The 23,486-nt window shown below is 44.7% G+C and overlaps 1 protein-coding gene across 3 annotated transcripts in view; it reads right to left on the reverse strand.

Annotated features, from left to right (window-relative positions):
- The window catches only part of NPC1 (NPC intracellular cholesterol transporter 1), a 47,118-nt gene that overhangs the window by 17,299 nt on the left and 6,333 nt on the right, over window positions 1-23,486 (reverse strand). For 2 of the 3 annotated variants that reach the window (XM_022586828.2, XM_022586830.2), the window contains exons 2-10: window positions 18,871-18,993; window positions 17,840-17,946; window positions 15,717-15,892; window positions 9,313-9,480; window positions 8,497-8,746; window positions 6,658-6,731; window positions 5,706-6,076; window positions 4,064-4,290; window positions 1,213-1,313 (exon numbers count right to left, since the gene is read on the reverse strand). In XM_022586828.2, coding sequence (XP_022442536.2) covers window positions 1,213-1,313; window positions 4,064-4,290; window positions 5,706-6,076; window positions 6,658-6,731; window positions 8,497-8,746; window positions 9,313-9,480; window positions 15,717-15,892; window positions 17,840-17,946; window positions 18,871-18,993 — 1,597 coding nt within the window. The remainder of the gene's footprint in view (window positions 1-1,212; window positions 1,314-4,063; window positions 4,291-5,705; window positions 6,077-6,657; window positions 6,732-8,496; window positions 8,747-9,312; window positions 9,481-15,716; window positions 15,893-17,839; window positions 17,947-18,870; window positions 18,994-23,486) is intronic. The other variant, XM_089894993.1, reaches the window with a different exon arrangement.

The raw sequence follows: 23,486 nt of genomic DNA on the forward strand, positions 1-23,486 counted from the left end.
GAGGCATTTCACTAATTTGGAGTGAGGTTCAGCATTTTCCCCATATAACTGAAAGCCACTTGCATTTCTTCCTTTGTTAACACTCATATGGCTTCTGCCTACTTTTCTTTTGGGTGGCTGACCTTCTCTCTTTTCCCCAAGAGCTCTCCACATATTAAGGAAATGCTGTCTGTTATGTACACTAACTTTTTTTTTTCTCCAGTTTGCTGTTTGTTTTTTAAACTTTGTTCTCTACACAGGACTTTTAAATTCTCATGCAGTCAAATTCATCAGTGTTTCCTTCTGTGGCTTCTGCATTGTGTATCCTGCTTAGAAATGCCTTCTCCATTTAAAAATTATTTTAAAAAATTCATCCTGCATTCTCTTCTAGTACTTTAATAGTTTCACTTCTTATATTGTAATCTTTGTTCCATTGGAATTTAACTCTGGTGGGAGGAATAAGGTAGAGAACAAATTTAATTTTGATGGCTGTGGCTACCCAGCTGGTGACACCATCTTTTCCCCACTGATTAGAAACCACATGGTGTTACATAAGGCAGAGTAAAATTTACAGCTCACAACTTCTCCCTTCCCACTGGATGAGGAGAAGAACATCTGGCTTCTTCTTTAGGCTGGAGAAAAACCTGTTAGGCTGCCTGTAATTAGGCTTCAGATGCCGAAGCTGTCACATGATTCACTACCCCATCACACCTAACAGAATCTGCTCCAAGGTGCTGCAGGAACCAGCAAAGAGCAAACCAACTGCCTCTCCCACTATAAAAGTGTTTGAATTCTTAGCCAACTGGTTTAGAAGGAAAAAATCTATCCACTTTGTTTCTTTTCCCCCATCTCACATATTATCTCTCCCCCATTACAGACGTTCTTAACCAGAGGGCTAGAGACTCCACAGGGGCTCTCTCAACGAGTTTCAAGGGTTCCATGAACTCCCTGAAACTGAGCAACGTATTACGTGGATGTACACAATGGCATTACTCTGGGAAAACGTCCTTAGCTGTCGACAGCTTTCCCAAGAGTAACCTAAAAATGGCTAACACCACTTCCTTCAAATGCACAATAAAACCCAAAGCCGAAGGAGATACTATATTTGGGACCCAATATACTGGGTAAATAATAAGAGTGCTTGATTGATGAAATCTTCGTAATTACCACTTGACTGTTAATGACAGAACCAAGACTACTTTATCTAGCAGGAAGAGTAAAAGCTTCTCTCACCATCATAGCCTCCTAACACAAGCCACGGGAACACTGGTCCACCAAAGGTCCCCAGGCAAGGATCGTGGAGCAAACTGGTGTCATTCAGGGAGGCGGGAGCCCTGCCAAGAATTCAGAAAACACCACCCAATTAGAACAACCTTAAGACGTCACAGAGACCTAAACGTTTACGCAGCAGTCATGAGGCGGATTAAGAATGTGGGCCTGAGGCTGGTTCCTCGGATGAATAATAACAGTTCAGTAGTTGCTTTTGGGAGCTCAGCATCACTGAGAGGCAGGCACATACAGTGCAATGTGGTTGATGTCACCTGGTGCACAGAGGAGGGGGCCGCTAATACGTGGGGAAAACCGCCACCATGAAGAAAAGAGCTGTACAGGCCAGGTCTCTAAGGTTGAGGGACGATTCACCTGGGAGGGAAGAAGTGAGGGCTTCCACACACCACACTGGTGGGAAGAGAAGAAAGAGCATGAGGACAGGTACAGGAAAGGATAGAGTGGACGGCGCCCTGAGGGACCACAGGAAGTCCTGGGTCTAGAGCATGGGGTACCCATGAAGGGGGGCCTCCCAGGCAGGGGGTGGGGCTAGGAAGGAAGAGGGAAGCAGCGGAAAAAAGGGGTAGGCGCCATGCTAAGCAGTTTGGATTTTTATCCTGTAGACGCTAGGGAACAATCAGATGTGGGGAAAAGGGAGGTCATGAGCTGTTTGACAAAGATAACTCGGGTGGCAAAGCGGAAGGAGGTCTGGAAGTAGGAAAGAAAGAAGCAGGGAGACCAGGCCAGGGATGCAAGCAGTGCAGGAGAGACAGACAACCGGTGACAGGGAACCAGCATTTCAGCACAGAAGTCAGGCGGACGCTGGGCACACGTGAAGGTCCTCGTATACAATGTGAACCACCGCCCTTCAGCGCGGAGGGACAAGGGACGGGCTCAGGTCCTGGAGATCAGGTCACTGCTGGGGGCAAACAGCAGGGCTGCAGGGCTGTATAGAAGCTGAGTCCTGTCAACCCACACATGTGGGGCTCTGCTGCCACACTGCAGGCTTGAGGGCTCATGCTGAGGTTAAAACCCATAAGAGCTACGTGAGGAAGAGTCCAGGCATCCCGTAAGCGGTAGGCGTTGATGCCATCATGTGATGAGGGGAAGCAGGAGGTCTGTGCTTGGTTCTGGGCTAGCCGGGCTCCTGCAGGGCCTGCGTGCCCCCAGGCGGAACAGCCCAGGGAAAGGTGGAGGGTGAGGAGGGAGTTGAGAGCTGGGGACGCACAAGCGGAACCACAGACAACACACACCTCTGCCGCGCAGGAGAGGAGGTGCTCACGGTGGTGTTTCCACACCTGTGTGAACCACGCTCCCCTCGGGCAAAACACCCATCTCATGTGTCTCCCCTGTGGCCAAAATTCTGTGGATATTTTATTTTGTAAAACAAACAGAGAGAAAATAACTTTTTTCTTTAAATACTAAAGTTAAATAATACTGAACCTTTCTTTCCAACTACCAGTGGCCACCCTGTACCACCTGTCCTTCGGAGAACACTGCTTTGGGTACACGGGCTACACTTATTGTTTCATGGGCTTGTGTTTATAGATGTGACATCCTGAAGAGAGTAAACACAGCCCAACCATCTAGAGTCAGTCACATTCCAGTAACAAAAAGAGACGGAACCTAAAGTCACCAAACCAGGTCAGAAGCTAGAGCAGTTGGCTGTCAAGATGTGGTTAACTGAGCAGCATGTCCACAGGTGACAAGGAATAATTTCTCTGCTTCCATAATGAAGAAACAGCCAGGGCTTCCCTGGTGGCGCAGTGGTTGAGAGTCCGCCTGCCGATCCAGGGGACACGGGTTCGTGCCCCGGTCCGGGAGGATCCCACATGCCGCGGAGCGGCTGGGCCCGTGAGCCATGGCCGCTGAGCCTGTGCGTCCGGAGCCTGTGCTCCGCAACGGGAGAGGCCACGGCAGTGAGAGGCCCACATACCGCAAAAAAAAAAAAGAAACAGCCACAGTGGTGGTCTGATTGGCTGAACAACTGTCTCTGGGCCAGATCAGGCCAAGGTACATGGATGGCATCCAGAGAAGGCAGACGCAAGCCGCAAGCCCCTCCTCCTGCCACGGGACAGGCCTAAAGATCACCTCACAGGTCACCGAGCACGGCTTCTCTGTGTCTAATTCAAACCATACACGCACCCTGCCCAGCCAGTCGAGCCTCTGAGGCGAAGCAGCTTCGGTGCCCTCCGATCTAACTGCACTCTAATCCAGCCCCCACTCCTCGAGGGGATGCCGCACATTTTAAAAACTCAGTATCATGAAATAAATTTATACTTGAAAGACAAGAAAAAGCACTACAGGCTTCTATTTTTGCACTATTTAACCAGCTCAGGAATGCCTGGGGCGGTGCAACTATGTGTTATCAATCCAGGTGGGAGTCAGGGGCTGAGCGGTACCTGTACCTGCCGTTCCTCAATGACACACCACGAATGCCTCGCCCCAGGGCCTTTGCACCTGCTGCCCGTCTACACGGAACACTCCCCCCACCCCCCGAACCCCAACTCTCCCAGGCCTCCGTCTTCCCTTCTGCTGACCAGGTCTCCGCTGCACCGAGAGCGGCACGCCCCCTGCACTCCCTGCCCTCGCCCAGCTTCCTTTCCCCACTGCATCGCCTCGACCTGGCACCGTCTCAACCCGGCGTCAGGGCCAGCGGCTACTGTTCACCCTCTGCCTCCCTTCATTAGAGGGAAGGCTTTGCCGGGAGGATCCCGCTGTTTATCCCTGCTGGGGCTCCAGTACCTTCAACGGTGTGTGGCCACAGCAGGGGCTCCAATGTTGGAGGAATGAAGGAAGGACTGTCCCTGCCACTTACCTAACGCAGTACAGGAAGTGTGTGTGGTAATCCGCGTACACAAAGAAGTAGTCTCCTACTTTGTGGTCCAGCACGGAATGGCTGTTCTGGAAGTAATTTAACACGCTCATGATGGTGCAGTGCTTGTTATATGGTGAGAGGGGGGCCAAGCAGATGTCCTGGAGTGTCACAGTCTCATTGTTGTAAGATGCAGTAATGTTCTCGATGGCTGTTTGTAAGTCAAGAACCTGAAGGATGATTTTTAAAATAAACAAACCCAGAAATGTATCAGTTTTCCCTCAGAGGCTGACTAACCGTTATCGCCTGGAGGAGTCAGAAGGTAAAGAGGATTTGGCGAAAATTCTTCCTGAGACAGGGAAGGCTGAGACATGATGGTTAAAAAAAAAAAAAATTTTTTTTTTTTTTAAACATATTTTTTGTGACTTCCCTGGCGGTCCAGTGGGTAAGACTTCACCTTCCAATGCAGGGGGTGAGGGTTCAATCCGTGGTTGGCGAGCTAAGATGCCACATGCCTCGCAGTCAAAAAACCAAAACAGAAGCAATACTGTAACAAATTCAATAAAGACTTTAAAAATGGTCCACGTCAAAAAAAAAATCTTAAAAAGAAAACAAACATATTTTTGCTGAGGAACAGCAAACTGGGATGGAGACCCCACCTACAGGCACCCAGAGAGAGGAGGGGGCACCACGACAGGTCAGATCCCAGCGCAGGACACACGAACATCTGCCCTCCCACCCTTCTCCACAGGGACCCACGAGGCCACAGAGGGCAGCCTGGGGTCATCTGCCTGATCTTCCTGACACTCCCTCCCCTCACCAACAAATACCACCTTCCTCCATACTATGGTTATTTATGTATATTCTCGTACTTTCTAATAGAGAATATATTCCAGGAGGTAAATGATAACATCTGCACCTTTTGCAACAAGCTGGGAAAAAGCAACAGACAGTCATTGGGTGGAAAAAAGATCCTACTAAAGTCTTGAGAATATTTTGATGTTTTTTCAAGCTATCAAGACTTTCTGTAGGGCAACAGCAATGTTTAAAGGAAAAACCATGCAACTGTGCAACTGTTGATTAAAAAATAAGTGGATGCAGTTTATTTACAGGTAAGTGTGATAAGGGAGAACGGGCAGGTTTAAAAGCCTTTGTAAGAGCACGGGATGGATCTCGTTCCAAATGCACCTCCCACCAAATGCAGGCAGGGAGCCCACATTCAGGCAACACTAAGTTCATTCCTGCAGGTGGATCAGCAGTGATCCAGCAGTTCCTTCCTAGGTCCCCAGGACAGCGTAAGAGGCTTTATCCCTTTGGGTCCTGGTGTATTACTTTTTAATTATCACGGGAAAAAAATCCATAAGTTCCTAGGTGAATTATAAATACATTCTGTTTCAAAAGAGAAATGCTCATCTCAATTTCAAGCAAGACCATCTGTATGACCAAAGCGGTCTACAGTAAATTTTTCATTAAATTCAACAGCTATCACTTTTTTGAAAAGTAAATGAAAAGCGCCTTTACTTTTATCATTAAGGTTCACAAGATAAACCACCACACTCAGCCCCAAACCCACATCAAGTAAACTGGTCAAAAGCTGACAAAGTGCCGCGTCCCCCGGAATTGATTTCTGCAAAGAGCAGATTACCTGGTGCAAGATGTCTATGGCAAGTGGAGGCCCAAAGGGCACGTCGGCTCCAGAGGGGTAGGGATGGTACATGTGCGGCTGGGTGAGGGGGACTTGGATGATGAGCTGCTCGGTGCGGAAGAAAGGTCCGAAGTGCGTGTCGAAGTACTCCTTCTCCCGGCGCGCCTGGCTGCCGGGCGCAGACCAGAGGTCCACCGGGTCTGTCGTGACCTGCATAAACACCAGGCCCGAAGAACAGGTGGCAATGAAGGCCACGGAGAAGAAAATGATGCAGCCGGGGTGTCGGACGCAGAACAAGCCCCACTGTGCGAAGAGCCGCTGTAGACGGGCTTCGAAGGCGGCACCCAGAGAGTCACAGCAGGACGGCCCCCCTGGAAGAGCGGGATAGGAAGAGAGGGTGGAGGTTAAGAGCCAAGCCATTCCTGAAAGTCGGAACGGGGAGAGCATCAGCTACCACTGCCCATAACGGGACTAGCACCCACACAGGACACACTGGGACGTGCACAGGACGATCCCCTGCCCGCCCCCCACCAGCTACTTGTCTGCTCTGGAGGCGGCCCTGCTCACCTGCCCACACCTATCCCCACCCCTAGAGGAACGGTGCTCACACACAAGCCCAGAAAAGCAAAGTGCTCTCAGCACTCTGTCCAGGGCGGTTCCCTCCAACCTTTCCTGCTACCCCGGCTCTCAGACCACCACGCTGGCGCCTCCACAGCCGCCACCCCAGGCCAGGATCATTCTACTGCTATTATCAACTGCGTGGTTCTGATCTGCCGCCCTGACCGGGTTGTTAGTGCCACACAAAGCCAAGGACCCTGTCTCCATCACAGCCGTGTCCTCGGCACGAGCTCAGGGCCTCTCCTGGAACAGGCATATAAACGTTTGTTGAGGACATGAACACTCGCGTGCCAACATGGTCCCAACCCTTTTAGTTAAGTACCAACGTGCCTACCTTTGTCACTGGCATTTACAGAGAAAGCAATATTGCCATCAATGGGGGTGTACTCGGAGACAAAATACCGTTTTCTGGAAAATAAAAGCATGCAAGTCGTGTTCGTGGACCTCGGCACAGTGAGGCTGTTCTTCTGACATTCCCACACGAGCTTTCCCATTGAAAGCTCACTTCCTCATCCTGTTTGCTTCCTCCCTAATTGGTGCCTGCCTTCCCTTAAGTTCTCTTGCTCTGGCTCTCTCTGCTCATCAGTCTCAGGGGAGAATTTATGAGGGTATTAAAAAAAATTAATAAAGGATAATTTCACCTTGTAGCCCTCATTTACATTTAAAAGTTTTAGGTTCTTTAAAAACACAGTAAACACTATATTGCAGGAGCAATGAGCACATCTAGCGCCTAGATCTTGGTTTCTAAACACCACTCTCCAATGAAAGCAACCAGGACTCCTTGCAGAAAAGGATGCTTCTAGGGCTGGAGCAGGGAAAATAAAAGAACATCTTGTGATTCCAGAAAATAAGAACAAGCTTGAGAATTGGGGGGTGGGGGGGGCATGCTTAAAAAAGCATAGGAGCCACCAGAAGATGCTCCCAGTGGTTGAAACTGGGAAAATTTGAGCAATAAGATAAATGATGATACTGAACAGAGACCACAGAATTTTTTTTAAAAGTCCATGATGTAAACGTAACTGAATAAATAAATAAGTAGAGGAGAAAGGATAACTCTGTACAGAGTAAGCCCAGTTAGTAAATGGAGAAGGAACGAGGGAAATACAAAGGCACCAGCAGGCAAACACCACAGGAAATAAGTGTTGAAGACAAGATCCACGGATGGATGCTAAAATCAGTGGGCGACAGTTTGAGGAGAAACAAGGTATTAACATAGTCTCAACATACCTCCTCTAAGATATTTATCAACTCCAAAGGGAGAAATAGTAACTTCACCATTACTGCAGTAGAGAAACCCAGCAGACACCTTCTTAACCAAGCGATCGAGGCTAACCTCACCAGTGATGAGACATACTGACATCATAAGCCCTTGATATGATACATTGAGAAAGACACGTCACTTCTGTGATATTGTCAAAAACACCTAACCTCAACCTAATCACAAGAAAATATCAGATAAAGACAAACTGGGGCACATTTTACAAAATAACTGACCAGCACTCATCAAAAGTGTCAAGGCCATAAGAGAAAAGGAAAGATGAGAAACTGTCACAGATTGGAGGAGATGAATAAAACAAAAAGTGAACGTGACATGGGTTCCTGAAACAGAAAAAGGGTGTTAGAGAAAAAACTGGTGAAACTTGAAAAAAAGACTGTGGTTTAGCCAACAACAGTATACCAATGTTATTTTCATGGTTTTGATTAAATGATATTCCATGGGTGATGTACGTTGTAACATTAGAGGAAGCCGGTAGAGGATATAAATAAACTCTACTATTTTTGTACCCTTTTGGTGAGTCTAAAATTATTTCAGAATAAAAAGTTTTAAAAAAAATGTGCTGTCCTAAGTCAAGACGCAGATATCTAGAAGGATACAGTATTGCATCTGAAAGGATTTGAATCAGATTTGGCTCATGAGACTTTGTGTTAAAGAACGGCTGCTTTAAATCACATGCCATTTTGAATAAATCAATGAAACTGACTTCAAATGTTTCAACGGCTAAACAGGCTTTTGATTATTGACTGGTTGCAGGGCATAAGCAATTCATGGAATGGTATTCATGCAGATATTTGTTTCCTGTTCTAATGAACCAAAGTCTACTGAGCGAAAGCTAGAAGTGCCACTTGGGTAATTTTGCTCTTCTTGTCCTGGAGGAAAAACAAAACGGATTACCTGTAGCACCACACGGCAAAGAATGCACCAAAAAACACGAGCAGGAATGCCATGTAGGTGCTCCACATGATGACGTACATGGCGTCCAGACCCAGGATTTTCCAGGGAACAGGAGGGGCGGGGGGCTGGGGCTTGGGCCCACAGACGATCGAGCAGTCCTGGCAGCTGCAGGGCCCCGTGACCTCATCCACGGACTCGTCACAGCCCTTGGTGGCATTGTTCATGGGCTCCATCTCATGGGCTGGAAGATCTGTGGGAAGGATTGTGTTGAGTGAGAATCTCCATTAAAAAAAAGCAAACACTACAAGGCTTGTGTTAAATTATATTTAAACCCAACGATAAGCACACTGAAAGTAACACAAATGGAAGAATAAAAAGGACTGGAGGTTTCTGGGTGATCAAGTTATGCTTTGCTGCTTAGTCCCGTAAAATTTTAAGTTAACCTCAATAACTCTGGGCATAGGGTTTGTCACCGAGATCCAAGTCCACCACATTCCACGGTAAACCTTTAATCAAGTTTTATCTCCACTGAGGAGCTAGTCTAACGCTATGGCAGAGCTTTTGAAAAAACTTTTTTAAAAAAACAGCTTATTCTTTCAATTCTGTAGCAACACCTGAAGGCAATTCTTCTATCTCCACTCCCATGCCCAGCCCCTAACCAACCAGGGGCAGGATAAATGCTCTAGTTACCTCTCTCGCTGGAGGAAACTCTAGGACCTAGTGATCTGAATTTATCTTCCTACTGCAGGTTAAGGTTCCTGGGCTTTAAAAAAATCCTAAGTACAATACACCAAACGTAGAGGTCTTCATCCCCACCTGAAAAGATGGGCGTGATGGTGAAAGGTGCCTGGCCGTTGTCCTTGTTGAACATGTACTCAATCCAGTTGGTGGCGTTGCAGGCTTCGGCCTCCTTCCCGCACAGCAGCCCCAGGGCTTTCTCGTTACTCGAGGGGGCCTCCACGTCCCTGCAGGCATTGTACATGGCTGGCAGGGGAGGAAGGGAAAAGACTGAAGCCGAGCTGCTTTAATTCACCAGATGAGATCTTACCGGAGGCCTCTCACGTGTGACCTTGGAAATCCAGACACACTGCAAGCAGGAGCCGCGGGCTGGGACTCGGGACAGTAAACACTAAGGACGGGAACGGAGGTCACCTCTGAAACCAGCTTGTCACCCTACAAGTAACATCAGGCCAGATTCCAAGCAACTTAAAAGTCAAAGACAGGAAAGGCTTACGTCATCCCAGTATCACCCCCAGTGCATGCAACAGCATACTGAAGGCCGAGCAAGGAGAAGCTAAGGACCTCAGTGCCTCTTCAGCCAGCAAAGCTGGTTCCAGGAAACTCTACAGCTGGAGAATGATGGCACTTCCAGGGTAAAAATTGGTTTCAGGACAGACTTCACATGTGAATGACCCCAATACCACTCTCTTTTTGGGTTTTATTTTAGTACGCATAAAGACAACACACGAAATAAGAATGTCAGTGACATGTTGCACATAAGGAAGCAGTGGTAATGGGTCCTATCTTAATATTCAATTACCAGTCCCTGCTTGTTAGAAACTTCCCAGGACCTTCTTCCCCTAAACTTTAAGGAGATACTTATAAATTCATTGTGTTTTATCCTCACTCTTGAAAGACAATTTAGCTAGTGCGATAGTAGCTTCTTTAGAACTATAATTCCATTGCCCTCAGGCCTCTATCATTGCTGGTTAGAAAATCTCCAATTGTCATTCTTTTGAAGTGATTTCTATCTTTTCTCTACTTGCTTTGAAGTGATTTCTATCCTTTCTCTACTTGATATTTGTCTTTGGAATTTTAAAGTTTTTATGAGCTATATTTAGGTATGGATTCCTTTTTTAAATAGCTTTATTGAGATAATTCACATACCATACAATTCACCAATCTAAAGTTAAAATCTAATGGCTTTCAGCATATTCATAGATATGTGCAATCACCACCACAGTCAATTTTAAAACACTTTCATCACCTTAAAAAAAGAAACCTGGTATCTTTAACTAATGCTCCCTTATCTCCCCATCCCCTCAAGCCCTAAGCAACCATTCATCTACTTTTGTCTCTATAGATTTGCCTATTTTGGACATTTCATATAAATGTAATCATATAATATATAGTCTTTTGACTGGCTTCTAACATTTAGCATGATGTCTTCAAGGTCCATCCATGTTGCAGCATGGATCCATATTTCATTCCTTTTTATGGTCAAATAATATTGCATCGTATGGATGTACCACATTTTGTTTATCTATGTATCAGTTGATGGATATCTTCGTTGTTTCCACCTATTATGAACATATGTTTTCATTTCTCTTGTGAGTGGAACTGCTGGGTCATATGGTAACTCTATGTTTAATTGTTTCAGGAACTGCCAGACTGTTTTCCAAAGTGACAGCACCATTTTACATCCCCACCAGCAGTGTATGAAGGTTCTAATTTGTCTACATCCCCGCCAACATTTGTTATCTTTTCGATTCTAGCCACCCTAGTGGGTGTGAAGCGGTACCTCATTGTGGTTTTGATTTGCATTTCCTTGATGACTAATGATCTCAAGCATCTTTTCATGAGCTTATTGACCATTTGTATAACATATTGGAGAAATGTTTACTCAGATCGTTTGCCCATTTTTAAATTGGGTTATCTACTTACTGAGTTGTTAGAAGTCTTTGTATATTCTAGATATAAATCCTTTATTAAATACATGATTTGAAAATATTGTTTTCGCCTCTTTTTGATGGTGTTCTTCGATGCACAAGTTTTTAATTAATTAATTAATTTATTTTTTGCGGTACGCGGGCCTCTCACTGTTGTGGCCTCTCCCGTTGCGGAGCACAGGCTCCGGACGTGCAGGCTCAGCGGCCATGGCTCACGGGCCCAGCCGCTCCGCGGCATGTGGGATCCTCCCGGACCGGGGCACGAACCCGTGTCCCCTGCGTTGGCAGGTGGACTCTCAACCACTGCACCACTAGGGAAGCCCAAGTTTTTTATTTTGATCAAGTCCAAGATATCTATTTCTTCCTTTCGTTTGCTCATGCTTTTGCTGTCATATCTAAGAATTCGTTGCCAAATCTGAGGTCATGAAGATTTATCTTGATGGTTTTTTTTTTTAAATTTTTAATCCTGATGTTTTCTTCTAAGAGTTTTCTAGTTTTAGTTCTTACATTTAGGTCTTTGATCCATTTTAAGTTTTTAAATGCAATTTTTAAAGGTTACACTCCATTTAAAGTTACTGCAAAATACTGGCTATATTCCTCATGTTGTACAGTACATCTTTGAGTCTATCTTATACCCAATATTTTGTACCTCCCACTCCCCCAGGGTTTATATGCTGCCCCCCCTCGCCACTGGTAACCACGTTTGTTCTCTATATCTGAGTCTCCTTTTTTGTTATATTCACTAGTTTGTTGTATTTTTTAGATCCCACGTATATAAGTGAGATCATACAGTATTTAATTTTGTCTGTCTGACTTATTCCACTTAGCATAATGCGCCCATCCATGTTGCTGCAAACATTTTAAGTTAATTTTTGTATATGGTGTGAGGTAAGGGTACAACTTTGTTCTTTTGCATGTGGCTATCCAGTTGTCCAAGACCACTTGTTGCAGACTATTCTTTCCCCCATTGAATGGTCTTGACACCCTTGTCAAAAATCAGATGACCATAGATGTATGGGATTACTGTCAATTCTGTCTCATTTCTTTGTATGCCTATCCTTATACCAGTACCATACCATCTTGATTTCCACTGGTTGCTTAGTAAATTTTGAAACTGGGAAGTGTGATTCCTCCTATTTTGTTCTTCTTTTTTAGGATTGTTTTGGCTATTCTGGGTCCCTTGTAATTTCATGTGAATTTAAAAATCAGCCTCTCCATTTCTACAAAGAAGTCAGTTGGGATTCTGATAGGGATTGCACTGGCTCTGTATATCAATTTGGGGAGTACTGCCATCTTATAACAATATTAAGTCTTTGATCCATGAACACGAGATGCCTTTCCATTTATAAAGATCCTCTTTAATTTTTTTAATAATGTTCTTTAGCTTTTAGAATATGTTTCACACTTTTTTTGTTAAATTTATTCCTAAGTATTTTATTCTTTTTTTTTTTTTGCGGTACGCAGGCCTCTCACTGTTGTGGCCTCTCCTGTTGCGGAGCACAGGCTCCAGACGCGCAGGCTCAGCGGCCATGGCTCACGGGCCCAGCCGCTCCGTGGCACATGAGATCCTCCTGGACCGGGGCATGAACCCGTGTCCCCTGCATCATCAGGCGGACTCTCAACCACTGCGCCACCAGGGAAGCCCATTTTATTCTTTTTGATACTACTGTAAATGGAATTTTTTTTTTAATTTCACTTTCAGATTGTCCATTTCAAGTGTATAGAAATACAACTGATTTATATATATATTCTCTCTTTTTTTTTTTTGGCCACGCCATGCAGTATGTGGGATCTTAGTTCTGCGACCAGGGATGAAACCCACGCCCCCTGCAGTATAAACAAGGAGTCTTAACCACTGGACTGCCAGGTAAGCCCCTATTCTATTTCTTCTTAATTTATCTGGTTTAAGGATTCATTTTCTTTTCATAAGCCTGAAGATTCATCTCTCATCCATTTTGGAAAATCCTTTTGCTTACTGTCTCTCCCCAGCTCTCTTACCCCCATATGTCACTTTTAATGATTTCCAGAACTTTATATCTCTATGCTGTTTTCTGAGTAATTCCCTCATATCTTCCAGCTAACCATTTGGTTTTCAGGTTTTAATTTATCAAATATTTCAAGGATACGGAAAATATGGAGAATATGATTCTCATGTACTTGCCACTCACCTCTACCGATCTTACTATTTTACAACATTTGCCTCAACAACAAAAACACATTATACATATAGCTGAAGCTCCCTCACTATCCCTTCCTATGGGCATCCACCCTTCCCCAAGGTAATCACAATCCTGAGTTTGATGTTTATTTTTCCCATGCACGTTTGTGTACTTTTATGATATATTGTATCCATAAATATGTAGTACTGTTTAGTATAAACATACTACATATGTTCTGTTACTTTCAGTCAGTATTTTTAAGTGTCATTCACGTGACTGACACAATCCTAATTCACCCATTTTAACATAACAGACTATGACTATGCTCCAGTATACTGATCTGTTCTCCTCTTAATTAGCACTTAGTGTCTGCTATTCATGTATCTTCTTTGGTAAGGTGTCTGTTCAGATCTCTTGCCCACTTTTCAATCAGGTCGTTCACTTCCTTATTTTGAGTTTTAAGAATTCTTCATATATTTTGGGTAACAGTCCTTTATGAGATTATGTCTTTTGTAAATATTTTCTCCCTGTCTGTGCTTGTCTTCTCATTCTCTTGATGTCTCCAATTTTTCATGATCACAGAAATGCTACAATGAACGTTTTTATATGGTTCTCCCTCCTTACATGCATTAAGAGTTTCTCTAAGGTAGGCACCTCTAAGTGGAATTTCTGCGGTGAGGGTTTATTTATCTTCAAGTTTACCAGGTATTGCAAAACTATTTTTCAAATGGTTTTCAAACACTCACACCAAGTTACAGTTACCAGTGGAGTAGTATATTAGCATTCCTCTGCCTCTACATCCTCACCAATATTTCGAGTTGACCAATTTTTAAATCTGTGCCAATCTGATACATGAAATGGTAGCTGTTTTAATGTGCATTTCACTGACTGCTGCAGATGCTAATTATCTGTATTTATAAATCCTTTCACTTCTGGTTTCTGCTTTTCCTCTCTTGTCTAGAATCCTTTCTTACCTTAAAGTCATAAAGACATTCTATATTTACTTCTAAAAATTTCCAAGATTAGGATGTTTACTTTGCTAATCAAAAATAAAAATTAGATGAATAATTAATTTCTCACTCCATTTATCAACTAGCCCACTCTTTCCCTTAATGATTTGTAACAACACACCTGTATCAACTGTCCACATGGATGGTTCTGTTTCTACACAGAATGATCTCTCTTCATCCTGTCAGGCTGTCTTTTACGTCACATCTTTTGGTAGATTTATTCCTAGGTACCCTACTTTTTGTTGCTTTTGTGAATGGGATCTTTTTTCTAGTAAGTTTTTGTGTTACGTTTTTAACTGATCATTATAATTAAATTTATATGTTGCTCTTATAGTCAACAACTTTGATGAATTATTTTCTTATTTTATTTATTGTTTTTGGGCACATTCTTTATTCAGCTGCATCTAATCTTCTTTTAATCTACTTAAATGACGATTCCTTTTTTTTTTAAAATTTTTGGCTGCATTGGGTCATCGTTGCAGCATACGGGCTTTTCTCTAGTTGTGGTGAGTGGGGGCTACTCTTCGTTGCAGTGCGTGGGCTTCTCATTGCAATGGCTTCTCTTGTTGCGGAGCACAGGCTCTAGGGACACAGGCTTCAGTAATTGTGGCACACAGGCTCAGTAGTTGTGGCGTACAGCTCTAGAGCGCAGGCCCAGTAGTTGTGGTGCATGGGCTGAGTTGCTCCGTGGCATGAGGGATCTTCCCAGACCAGGGCTCGAACCTGTTTCCCCTGCATTGGCAGGCAGATTCTTAACCACTGCCTGCCTGTTATATATCTTAACCACTGTGCCACCAGGGAAGCCCTGTGGTTCTATTTCTAATCTGTTCATTCTTTTTCTTTAGTGTCCTATTCTTGTAGAATTCTTTCATTTCAGTCATTTTCAACAAACATGACATGGTCTTTTTCAGATTGTTCTATGATTTCTAGTTGCTGGGGTACCCTTTCTCCTATCTGTTACACCTGCTTACTTTCCCTTCTCGTGATGTTTCTTCAAGGTCAAAAATCTCTCCTCTGCCAACTAGTTCTACCTTCCACCCCATCTCCTCAGTCTTGCAGTAATTCATGAAGTTATGCCTTTCATGTCCACTAGAACCAAAGTTCCAATGGTTTCTAAAATGTATAGAAATAAGCTTGCACATACTAAAAATTTCCATGTGGGAACTTATACTTAGGAAGGAGTTAAAGCAAATACTTTAAGGAGATTGTATAAAAGGTTGTAGCTCAAGTCCCAGGATACAAGCAAAGCAACAACTCACATTTCAAGGCCAATGGAACTAAAAACTCATTTTCACAGAGTTGACAGGACAACAAAAAGGGACAATTTGATCCGCTGTCCTGATACCAAATATAAAAGAGGAATAATTTAAAAGTTTACTTACCATTGGCAAAACTCTCTCCAACATAGTATTGTAATTCTTTTACGTTTGTTTTTGTCTGGTTTGTAACAGGATCAACATAATCTTCCATTGCTGTAACGTTCAGAAACTGACTTTGTCGAGGGCTACATGTCAGCTCACAAAACAGGTTCATTAGGTTATAAAAACAGGATGGACATCTAAAAGGAAAAGTAAACTGCTCTGTATGATTTCACGGATAATAAGGCCAGCAAAAAGATGATTTAAAATAGACAAAGAATGTTTAAAAATTATTGTAAAATGGCAAATGGATTACCATGAGGACATATTAAACCCAGCAATTCCAAACCTAAAACCTCATGTTAAAATAAAGACACCTCTTTAGAAACTGCCCTAATTACTACATTTGTGCTGCCCAGATGTAATTTCAAAAAGAGACAAATGCTCTCTGAATTCTGCACTTTATAATTCAGACATGTTTCCTCTGTCTTGAAGTTAGAAGGACTTAGAAGCATCATGGTGACAATTCTGATTGAGAAGAAAAAAGGGAAAAAATGAGATTTACACATTAGTTTTCATCTTATAACCTACTGAAGGGCTCTCTTCCAATCCCCAGATAATCCTAGGCTCTCTCTAAACACAAGAGGATTTCCCTGTGACATGAGAAGATAAAGAGAACAGCAGTGGTGTCCTTTGGCTGCATGCATTTCAGAAGCACCTGGGTTTTCTTAAGAACCACAACTGTCTGCTGTCTTCCAGGTTCAAAGTTTAAGCTTCTAATGTTGACCAGTTATGTGGCAGAAGACCTCTCTCTCCTCTTTGGTTCACTGTTATCTGTAAAAGCTATTGCTTCATCAGACTTGCATTCTTGCAACAAAACCAATCAGGATTGCTCTCTATTCTGAACCCACCCAGACGACCACACGTGACACAGAACAAGGAAGGTGTGGTTCCAGCCTTCAAAGCCTCTGGTCTAGTGAAGGAGCAGACACCCACACTAACTTGCTTTCAGGAGTTCCGTGCTTTACTGTGACAAACAGGAACGACAATTACACCATTCAAACAGAATTCGCTCTCAGGGTGCACAGTTTTCTTCTACTTTCCATAAATTACAAACCTCTTTCTATGTTACTCCACTTAATCTGTACAATCATCAGTTTGGACAGCTGCATAGTTTTCCATATTAGCATCTCACTGTTTGCTATTATAAATAAAGCTTTGCTACCTCTGACAACACGGGGAAAACTTGGTTATCTTTTGATGTTTACGCCCATAATACCTCACGTAGAGCAGGTGCTAGATAAATATATTTTGGCTAACTGACAGCTCCAATCTGGCTACAGCAACATCGCCTAGGCTTCCTTCTATAAGATAAGCTGGCCTGATTAGAGTCTCAACTTTCTGATCTATTATATTGTTTGTTGTCCTCAGAGAACAATTTACAGATGGTTTTTCACTCTATATTGCCGATTGAAAATCTGAGAAGAAGCTAAGTTTCCGAGTGGACACCGACTTGTGCCCTGTCACCTGCAGTGACACCTGCATAGAGAAGCACATGTCCTTCCCATCCGCCTTTATCAGGGTGCTCAGCATGCTGATCTAAAGACCACCACCAGTTGGTTCTTCTGCACATTCGAGAACTGCTGGGTAAGCTTAGAGAACATGTATTACGAAGCCCTTTTCACTGCCCCTGGTCACACAGAACACACTGGATGGCAAACTAATTTTGACAAAACCAGCCGACTCTGCCAAAACAAGCTTTGAGCAGTTACCAAAGGCCGGCTCTATGAGGCCTGGGTCACCATAGGAAGAGAGAACCACGCACAAAGCAGGGGAGGGAGGCAATGCAGAGGACTGCACGGAGGAGGGTCTCAGGTCAGAGAAATGGGCAGGAACCCCTCTCCTCCCCACAGCACGAAGGGGCTCAAGTCTGAAGGGACCCAGACCCCAGTGCAGGTCCCCTTTGGGATGAAGACATCTCAGAGGAAAACCAAGTAGCAACTCTGAATGTAAAGAGAGAACTGAGTCTGATAATTATTACTTTATCAGAAGTTACTGTTTATTTCTGAGAAGTCATAAGATAGCATTCTTAAAACAAGAGCTAACTTTTAGACCTATTTTTCCTGCATGCCTGGCGGTCAACCCACCTGGACAGAAACTGCAGAGGCAGCTGCAGGTTGTCTTTCAGCGTCCGAAGCTGCTGAACATCACAGCAAAGATTGACGTTGCCGAAGAAGAACCCTGGACAGAGTTCCTTTTGGGTGAGAAAGCACGGACATCAGAGGAGCACAGTTAAATAAGGACAAGCATTCCTCAAATATAAGACCATTTTATTCATATCGCCCTTTTTAGGTACACAAGGGTGAGACACCTATATGCAAAGTGCTTGCAGAATTCTTTTAAAAGGCTATCATATTTACTGTTTATAACTAAGGATTCACAGAAGTAGAGGCAGTAGAGGCATTTTAATTTTTTTTTTTCTAATTGGGAAGCTCACTTTCCTCCCTTGACAATCATTTTACCTCTTTTTAGGTTATTTGGTTAAGTTTAACCAGAATGCTATTTACTCTTTCCATCAGTCACTCCAGGGAATGTCAAATGCCTTTAATAATTCTGATGAAAGGAGTAAGTCCAGGTGACCCGCTATCGTGTCAACTGCAGCCTCTAAGACCAGTCTTTCCACCTGGATATTTCCAGTTCTTTTCTAATATCCCTGTGTATCAGGGATGGTGAAAGAGACAACAGGAAACAGATTCCTGGTAACAGCCAAAGTTCATAGGCTCTTGGTGGAAACCGGAGGAATCACTAAAGTGAACAGAGGACAAGGGAGTCACAGCCACTTAGCAGCCTCGTCCACTCAAGTCCTGAAATCTAGGAACAAAAAGAGTTAACTTTGAGTGTATTTTGAAGAAGCTGCTAAAGCAACATCTGAGGTACCAAGATCAGTCCCTAAGTAGTAACCTGATAATGGGAAACTTTATGAGCAAGGTATAGTAAGCCCCCCAAAATTACGCCTCTGGAGTTATGTTATCTTCTTTGTGCTACAGATAAGAGTTTGGGATGAGAAAAGCCCATTCATTTCATCTCTATCCCCACCCCACGGTAATATTTAAGGTATAATTGCAGAGGATCTCTGATTAGCATTTTGTGTTCCCAACGCCCAAGACAACTAACTCACCTGCACCAGGTCATAGCCATCCTCTGGCAACGGCTTTGGTAGCCCAGAATATCTGCAGTTGTACCTCTTATCTCCAGATGCAATTCCACACTCTCCATACCAAACACAGGACTGTGAAAATACCTACAAAAGTCAACCCAAAACTCGCTTCATTAGGGCCTCAGGGATAACACAAAGTTCAACAGCAAAGGGCACCCACTCAAGCCCCATTCACAGAAGCTTCCAAGGTTACCTGCAAAGCCAAGTAACAGCAAGAGGCACTGGTTAGTTTAACATTTTGACAAATATTAATTAAAATAGACCAAAATGGACTTGTCAAGTCAGTCAGCGAAGGAGGTAACAGAAATTCCTTATTTACATGATTTCTACTTCCTGCTAGATTATTTATTAATAAGAGGAAGCTACAGTTCCACATAAGAGTCACTAACAATCAGTGTAGAAGGAAGCAAGATAGTATGTGAGTCTGTGATTACTAAGGCTCTATTTTTGCACGTCTGTATAAGGAACTGCGTCAGGTCTAAATAATGAAAGATCATTTGAGTATCTGTTAAGGTTAATTAATATCAGCACACCATGAGTAATGTGAAGAAAAGACCTTAAGGAGGAGAAGAATGAATACCTTGTCCTCGAGATTTAAGTAAAAGGCAAGATATGTGCTCACTTTAAGGAAAATCCCCTCAGAATCTTAAAAACATAAAACCTCTTGTGTAAAGATTTCTCAAGAGCCACTCCTATTCCCCATGTGAGTCACACGGTGGGGTTGGGGGGAGGAGGGCACCATGTGACTCATCCCATCAGCAAGGCCACCAAGCTCCACCAAGCTGGCCAGGGTCAAGGCCAGCATGACCCCGCAATCAGCTATCGTGTAGGGAAACGGACTGTTGAGAAGCAACCATGGATCCCAAGATACCTGTTGGAAAAGTCATTTTAAAAAAATCGGCATAGAAGCAAGAGAGTGAATTCTCTCCAGGGGCAGTGGCACATGGGCCGCACACTGCAAGGAGTTAAGCTGGGCTGTGTTGGTCGCCGGCATCAAGACACAAATCCCACAACAGGCCTTGAAAACATGAAAGGAAAAACAAGCAGGAGGTTGAGGGGTTTTGAGAGGAAATCTCAGGGCCCAAATGACTTGTCTCTGAATTCATTCTTCAGATTTTTTAAAACAGAAATTATGACTTACCCCATCTTGTTTCATTAAAAGTCATATATTTAGGCCACAAGGAAGGGAAATTATACAAATGAGGAAGCAACAAGCATTTAACAACGCCATATCCCAAACCTCCGGCAAAAAGTTGCAAAATTCCACCATTTCTATATAAAAAGACTCATAATTATGTCCATAAACCTAGCGAATCTAGAGAAAGTACTGCTCTTTCCAAAACTCTGGGTTTCCCACTAAAAGGTCATTATCCATCTACTGAAGTTTGAAAAGGCAAATAAGCTAAGGAGGGGTGACAACTGCTGATACTGACCCGTAATTTACACACAAGGGACACGTCCCTTGGACTCCCCCTCACAGAATTCTCAACAGACCAACAGGGCAAGCAGGTCCCGGCCAGGGGGCACTCTGGCACATCACCCACAGGAGTGGCAGGAATCCAGTCATAAAAACGCCAACTCTGGCATGACTAACAGGACGGACATCTGGAGTCTAAGTTCCCCTTCCCAGGACTTAGCACTCTATGGGAAAATAAAGATGACCCAATGCTGTTTGGTCCCTATTTACAAGATCATCCTTTATAATCTACATCATTTGTTTCAAAGCAAAGTTGTTTCCACCCACCAAGTAGAAGAGGTGAGGCGGGGGGTGGGGTAGGGAGGAAGGGCTGAGGGTTGAGCTTGAGGGGCGGGAGATCAGGAGTCCTGGGTTCCTCAATAAATGTTGAGCCCGGCTGCACCTGGAGCAGGTAACCTGGCTGAGAAGAGCAGGAGTCTCCCACCTGTGAACTGCACTCAAAACCCCGCTTACGTCACAGTTCTGGTGTGAACACTGAATGCGGGAATAAAGGAGGAAGTGCTTAGGAAACTAGAAAGCACTACCACTCAAACGTAAGGAATTATTCTTAATGTCTTCCAACTGTTTGCGACCTCACCAAAGAGGATCCAAAGACCTGAAGAAAATAAACTGCTCGTGGTTTCTTTGGGGCCAGGAAAAAACTGGGCTTGAGTCACTGCTCTTAGGTTTGCTTTCCCAAGTCACCTACCTAAAGAAGCATGAACCGGCGGGGCCCAAAGGTACTCACAGGCCACTTGCTGTGTGCCAGGCACTGTTTTAACTGTTCTTACATATTAACCCAATGAATCCTTACAACAAATGCACGAGGGAAGTTTTTTTTTTGGCCACACCGCGCGGCATGCGTGATCCTAGTTCCCCGACCAGGGATGGAACCCGTACCCCCTGCAGTGGAAGCGCAGAGTCTTAACCACTGGACCGCCAGGGAAGTCCTGGGAGGTGCTATTATGCCTAATTTACAGATGAGCAAACAGAGGCAGAGAGGCTAAATAACTTGTCCCAAAGCAGCAGAGCCAGGATTCAAACCAGAACATTCTAGTTCCAGAAACAGACTCTCAATAATATATAATCAACCCTATAATTAAGGTTCTCCCTCAAGGGGGTCCATCACCCATCCCTTGTGCAGGCCTGTGCGCCTGTGCACTCACTCACACGGCTGCACAGGTGGGGAGGCCTCTTCCCCACCTCGAGTCTCTCTCCCCGACTCCCCTCGGCTCACCTACAGCTGAAACCCAAGCATCTCCTTCAACCGCAGGTCCCGCTGGTGCCGAGGCCCCTGGGGACCTCCACCACCTGGCTTCCTCCTCACCCACGTGTTCAGCCTCATCTCTGTGTTGGTCCCTTCACCTGCTCCTGCCCATGAAGGCTGCTCCATTTCACCCTCCCGCTCAGTCAGACCACCCCCAACTCCTCTCCAGCTGCACCTCCAACCACCTGCTACACAGCCCAGGTGCTCAAAAGGAAACCAGTCTTTCCTCCATCGCCAGGCCCTCTTCATCAGGGGCTCAGGCCCAGGTACCTTTCCCACCAACCTCCCGGGAAGCCTCGCCGGTGCAGCCTCCCTCACCCCTTCCCCCCCAACCCCTTCCCTGCGAGCCCACAGCCATCCTCTGTCCACCTCATCACCTCCCACCACGTGGTCTGCTCCCATGGGGGTACACCACGCCCACGGCACCCAGGCACTGGATAAGGATGCCCCTGTCACCTCAATCCCGCAGCAGATCTGTGAGGCTGCCACTAAAATAACACCATTTCACATATGAGGAAACTGAGGGTTACACAGGTAAAGTGACCCATCTGAGGCCACATCTGAGAACGGCAGAGCCAGACCCGACCCAAGGCCTGGCTGGTTTGGAAGCTGGAGCTCTTACTCCTTATGCTGCACGAGGGTCACTCCTCAGCGGACCACTGACTAGGCCGAGCTCATCTATGCAGCCCGTCAAGAACCTAGCTGACATCCGAACAACTGGGGTTTCCAGGCTCCAAAGTGCCACGGCCCAGTGGTCGGACTTTATCAACGAAGACAACGGCTCACCTCAAGATCCCTGGGAGATTTCCTGGAATGTCAGGGCAGCACAAGCCGACACCAAGACTAAGGGCACGCCGAGCAATCAAGGGCTCAGGTACAGGCCACGTACTTCCTTTCTCAGGGAAGCAAGGTGTCTGGGTGAAAGCTGCCTTTGCTCTGATACAAGAACAACTGGTGCTGACTTCACACCAATGATACTCACCTGGGGAAGGACATATCCTGCCCGATACTGAAATAAATCCACCAAGGCTGGAGGTCTGACAGAGCCCAAAGGGCACCAGATTGCATGTGAGCTCAGCTCTAGAGATGGACGGTGGTGGTAGTTGCACAACATGTGTTGTACCTAATGTCCCTGAACTGTACTTTAACTTAAAATGGTCGATTTTATGTGTATTTTATCACAATACATGAGCTCGGGTGCCCTTCACCATGTAAGAGAAAAGCCCAGTGGCAAGGACTGCAGACAGCACGTTCTTGGTTATACTGAGATTAAACAGAGAAGGGTGACCGTCAGTTGAACACCATGGGTCTGAGTGTCATGCGACACAGCCAGAGTCTCTAATAACAGGTGTTGTCAAAGCTCCACTTGGGGTCGGTGCGGGACAAGTTCAAAGAATGATATTTCTTCACAGTTCATCTCATGGGCACTGACCAGTCTTACAGAGCTATTCATGACCACAAGAACTGTCTTATTTAAGCATTTAAACATTTGACTGATTCCTAAAATGTTAAATGAGTGTAGATTTTATTTTCCTTAATTACAGAGCACCCACCCATCACAAATATTCAAACATTACAGGTGTATATGAGATAACATTGGAAGCTCCCCCTTACCTCTCCACTGCCACCCCATTCCTCAGATTTAACCAATGCTAACTTATTAGATCTAGGTCTTCCGGGCTTTCAATTCCCTCCCGCAGGCAAACCTGTAGAGATATATCCACGCAAACACACCCAAATGCAGTAACTTTTACATAATCTCTACTACCTTCCGTGACTGGCTGTTGACTCTACCTGAACTGCCTCTAAATGTATTTATCAGGGTCCCCAAGGCCGGACTCCAGCCCTTGTCTG

Source organism: Delphinapterus leucas, chromosome 14 (genome assembly GCF_059928025.1).
Source record: "Delphinapterus leucas isolate spDelLeu-1000000601 "Yukka" chromosome 14, BTC_Dleu_Yukka2, whole genome shotgun sequence".
NCBI lineage: Eukaryota > Metazoa > Chordata > Mammalia > Artiodactyla > Monodontidae > Delphinapterus > Delphinapterus leucas.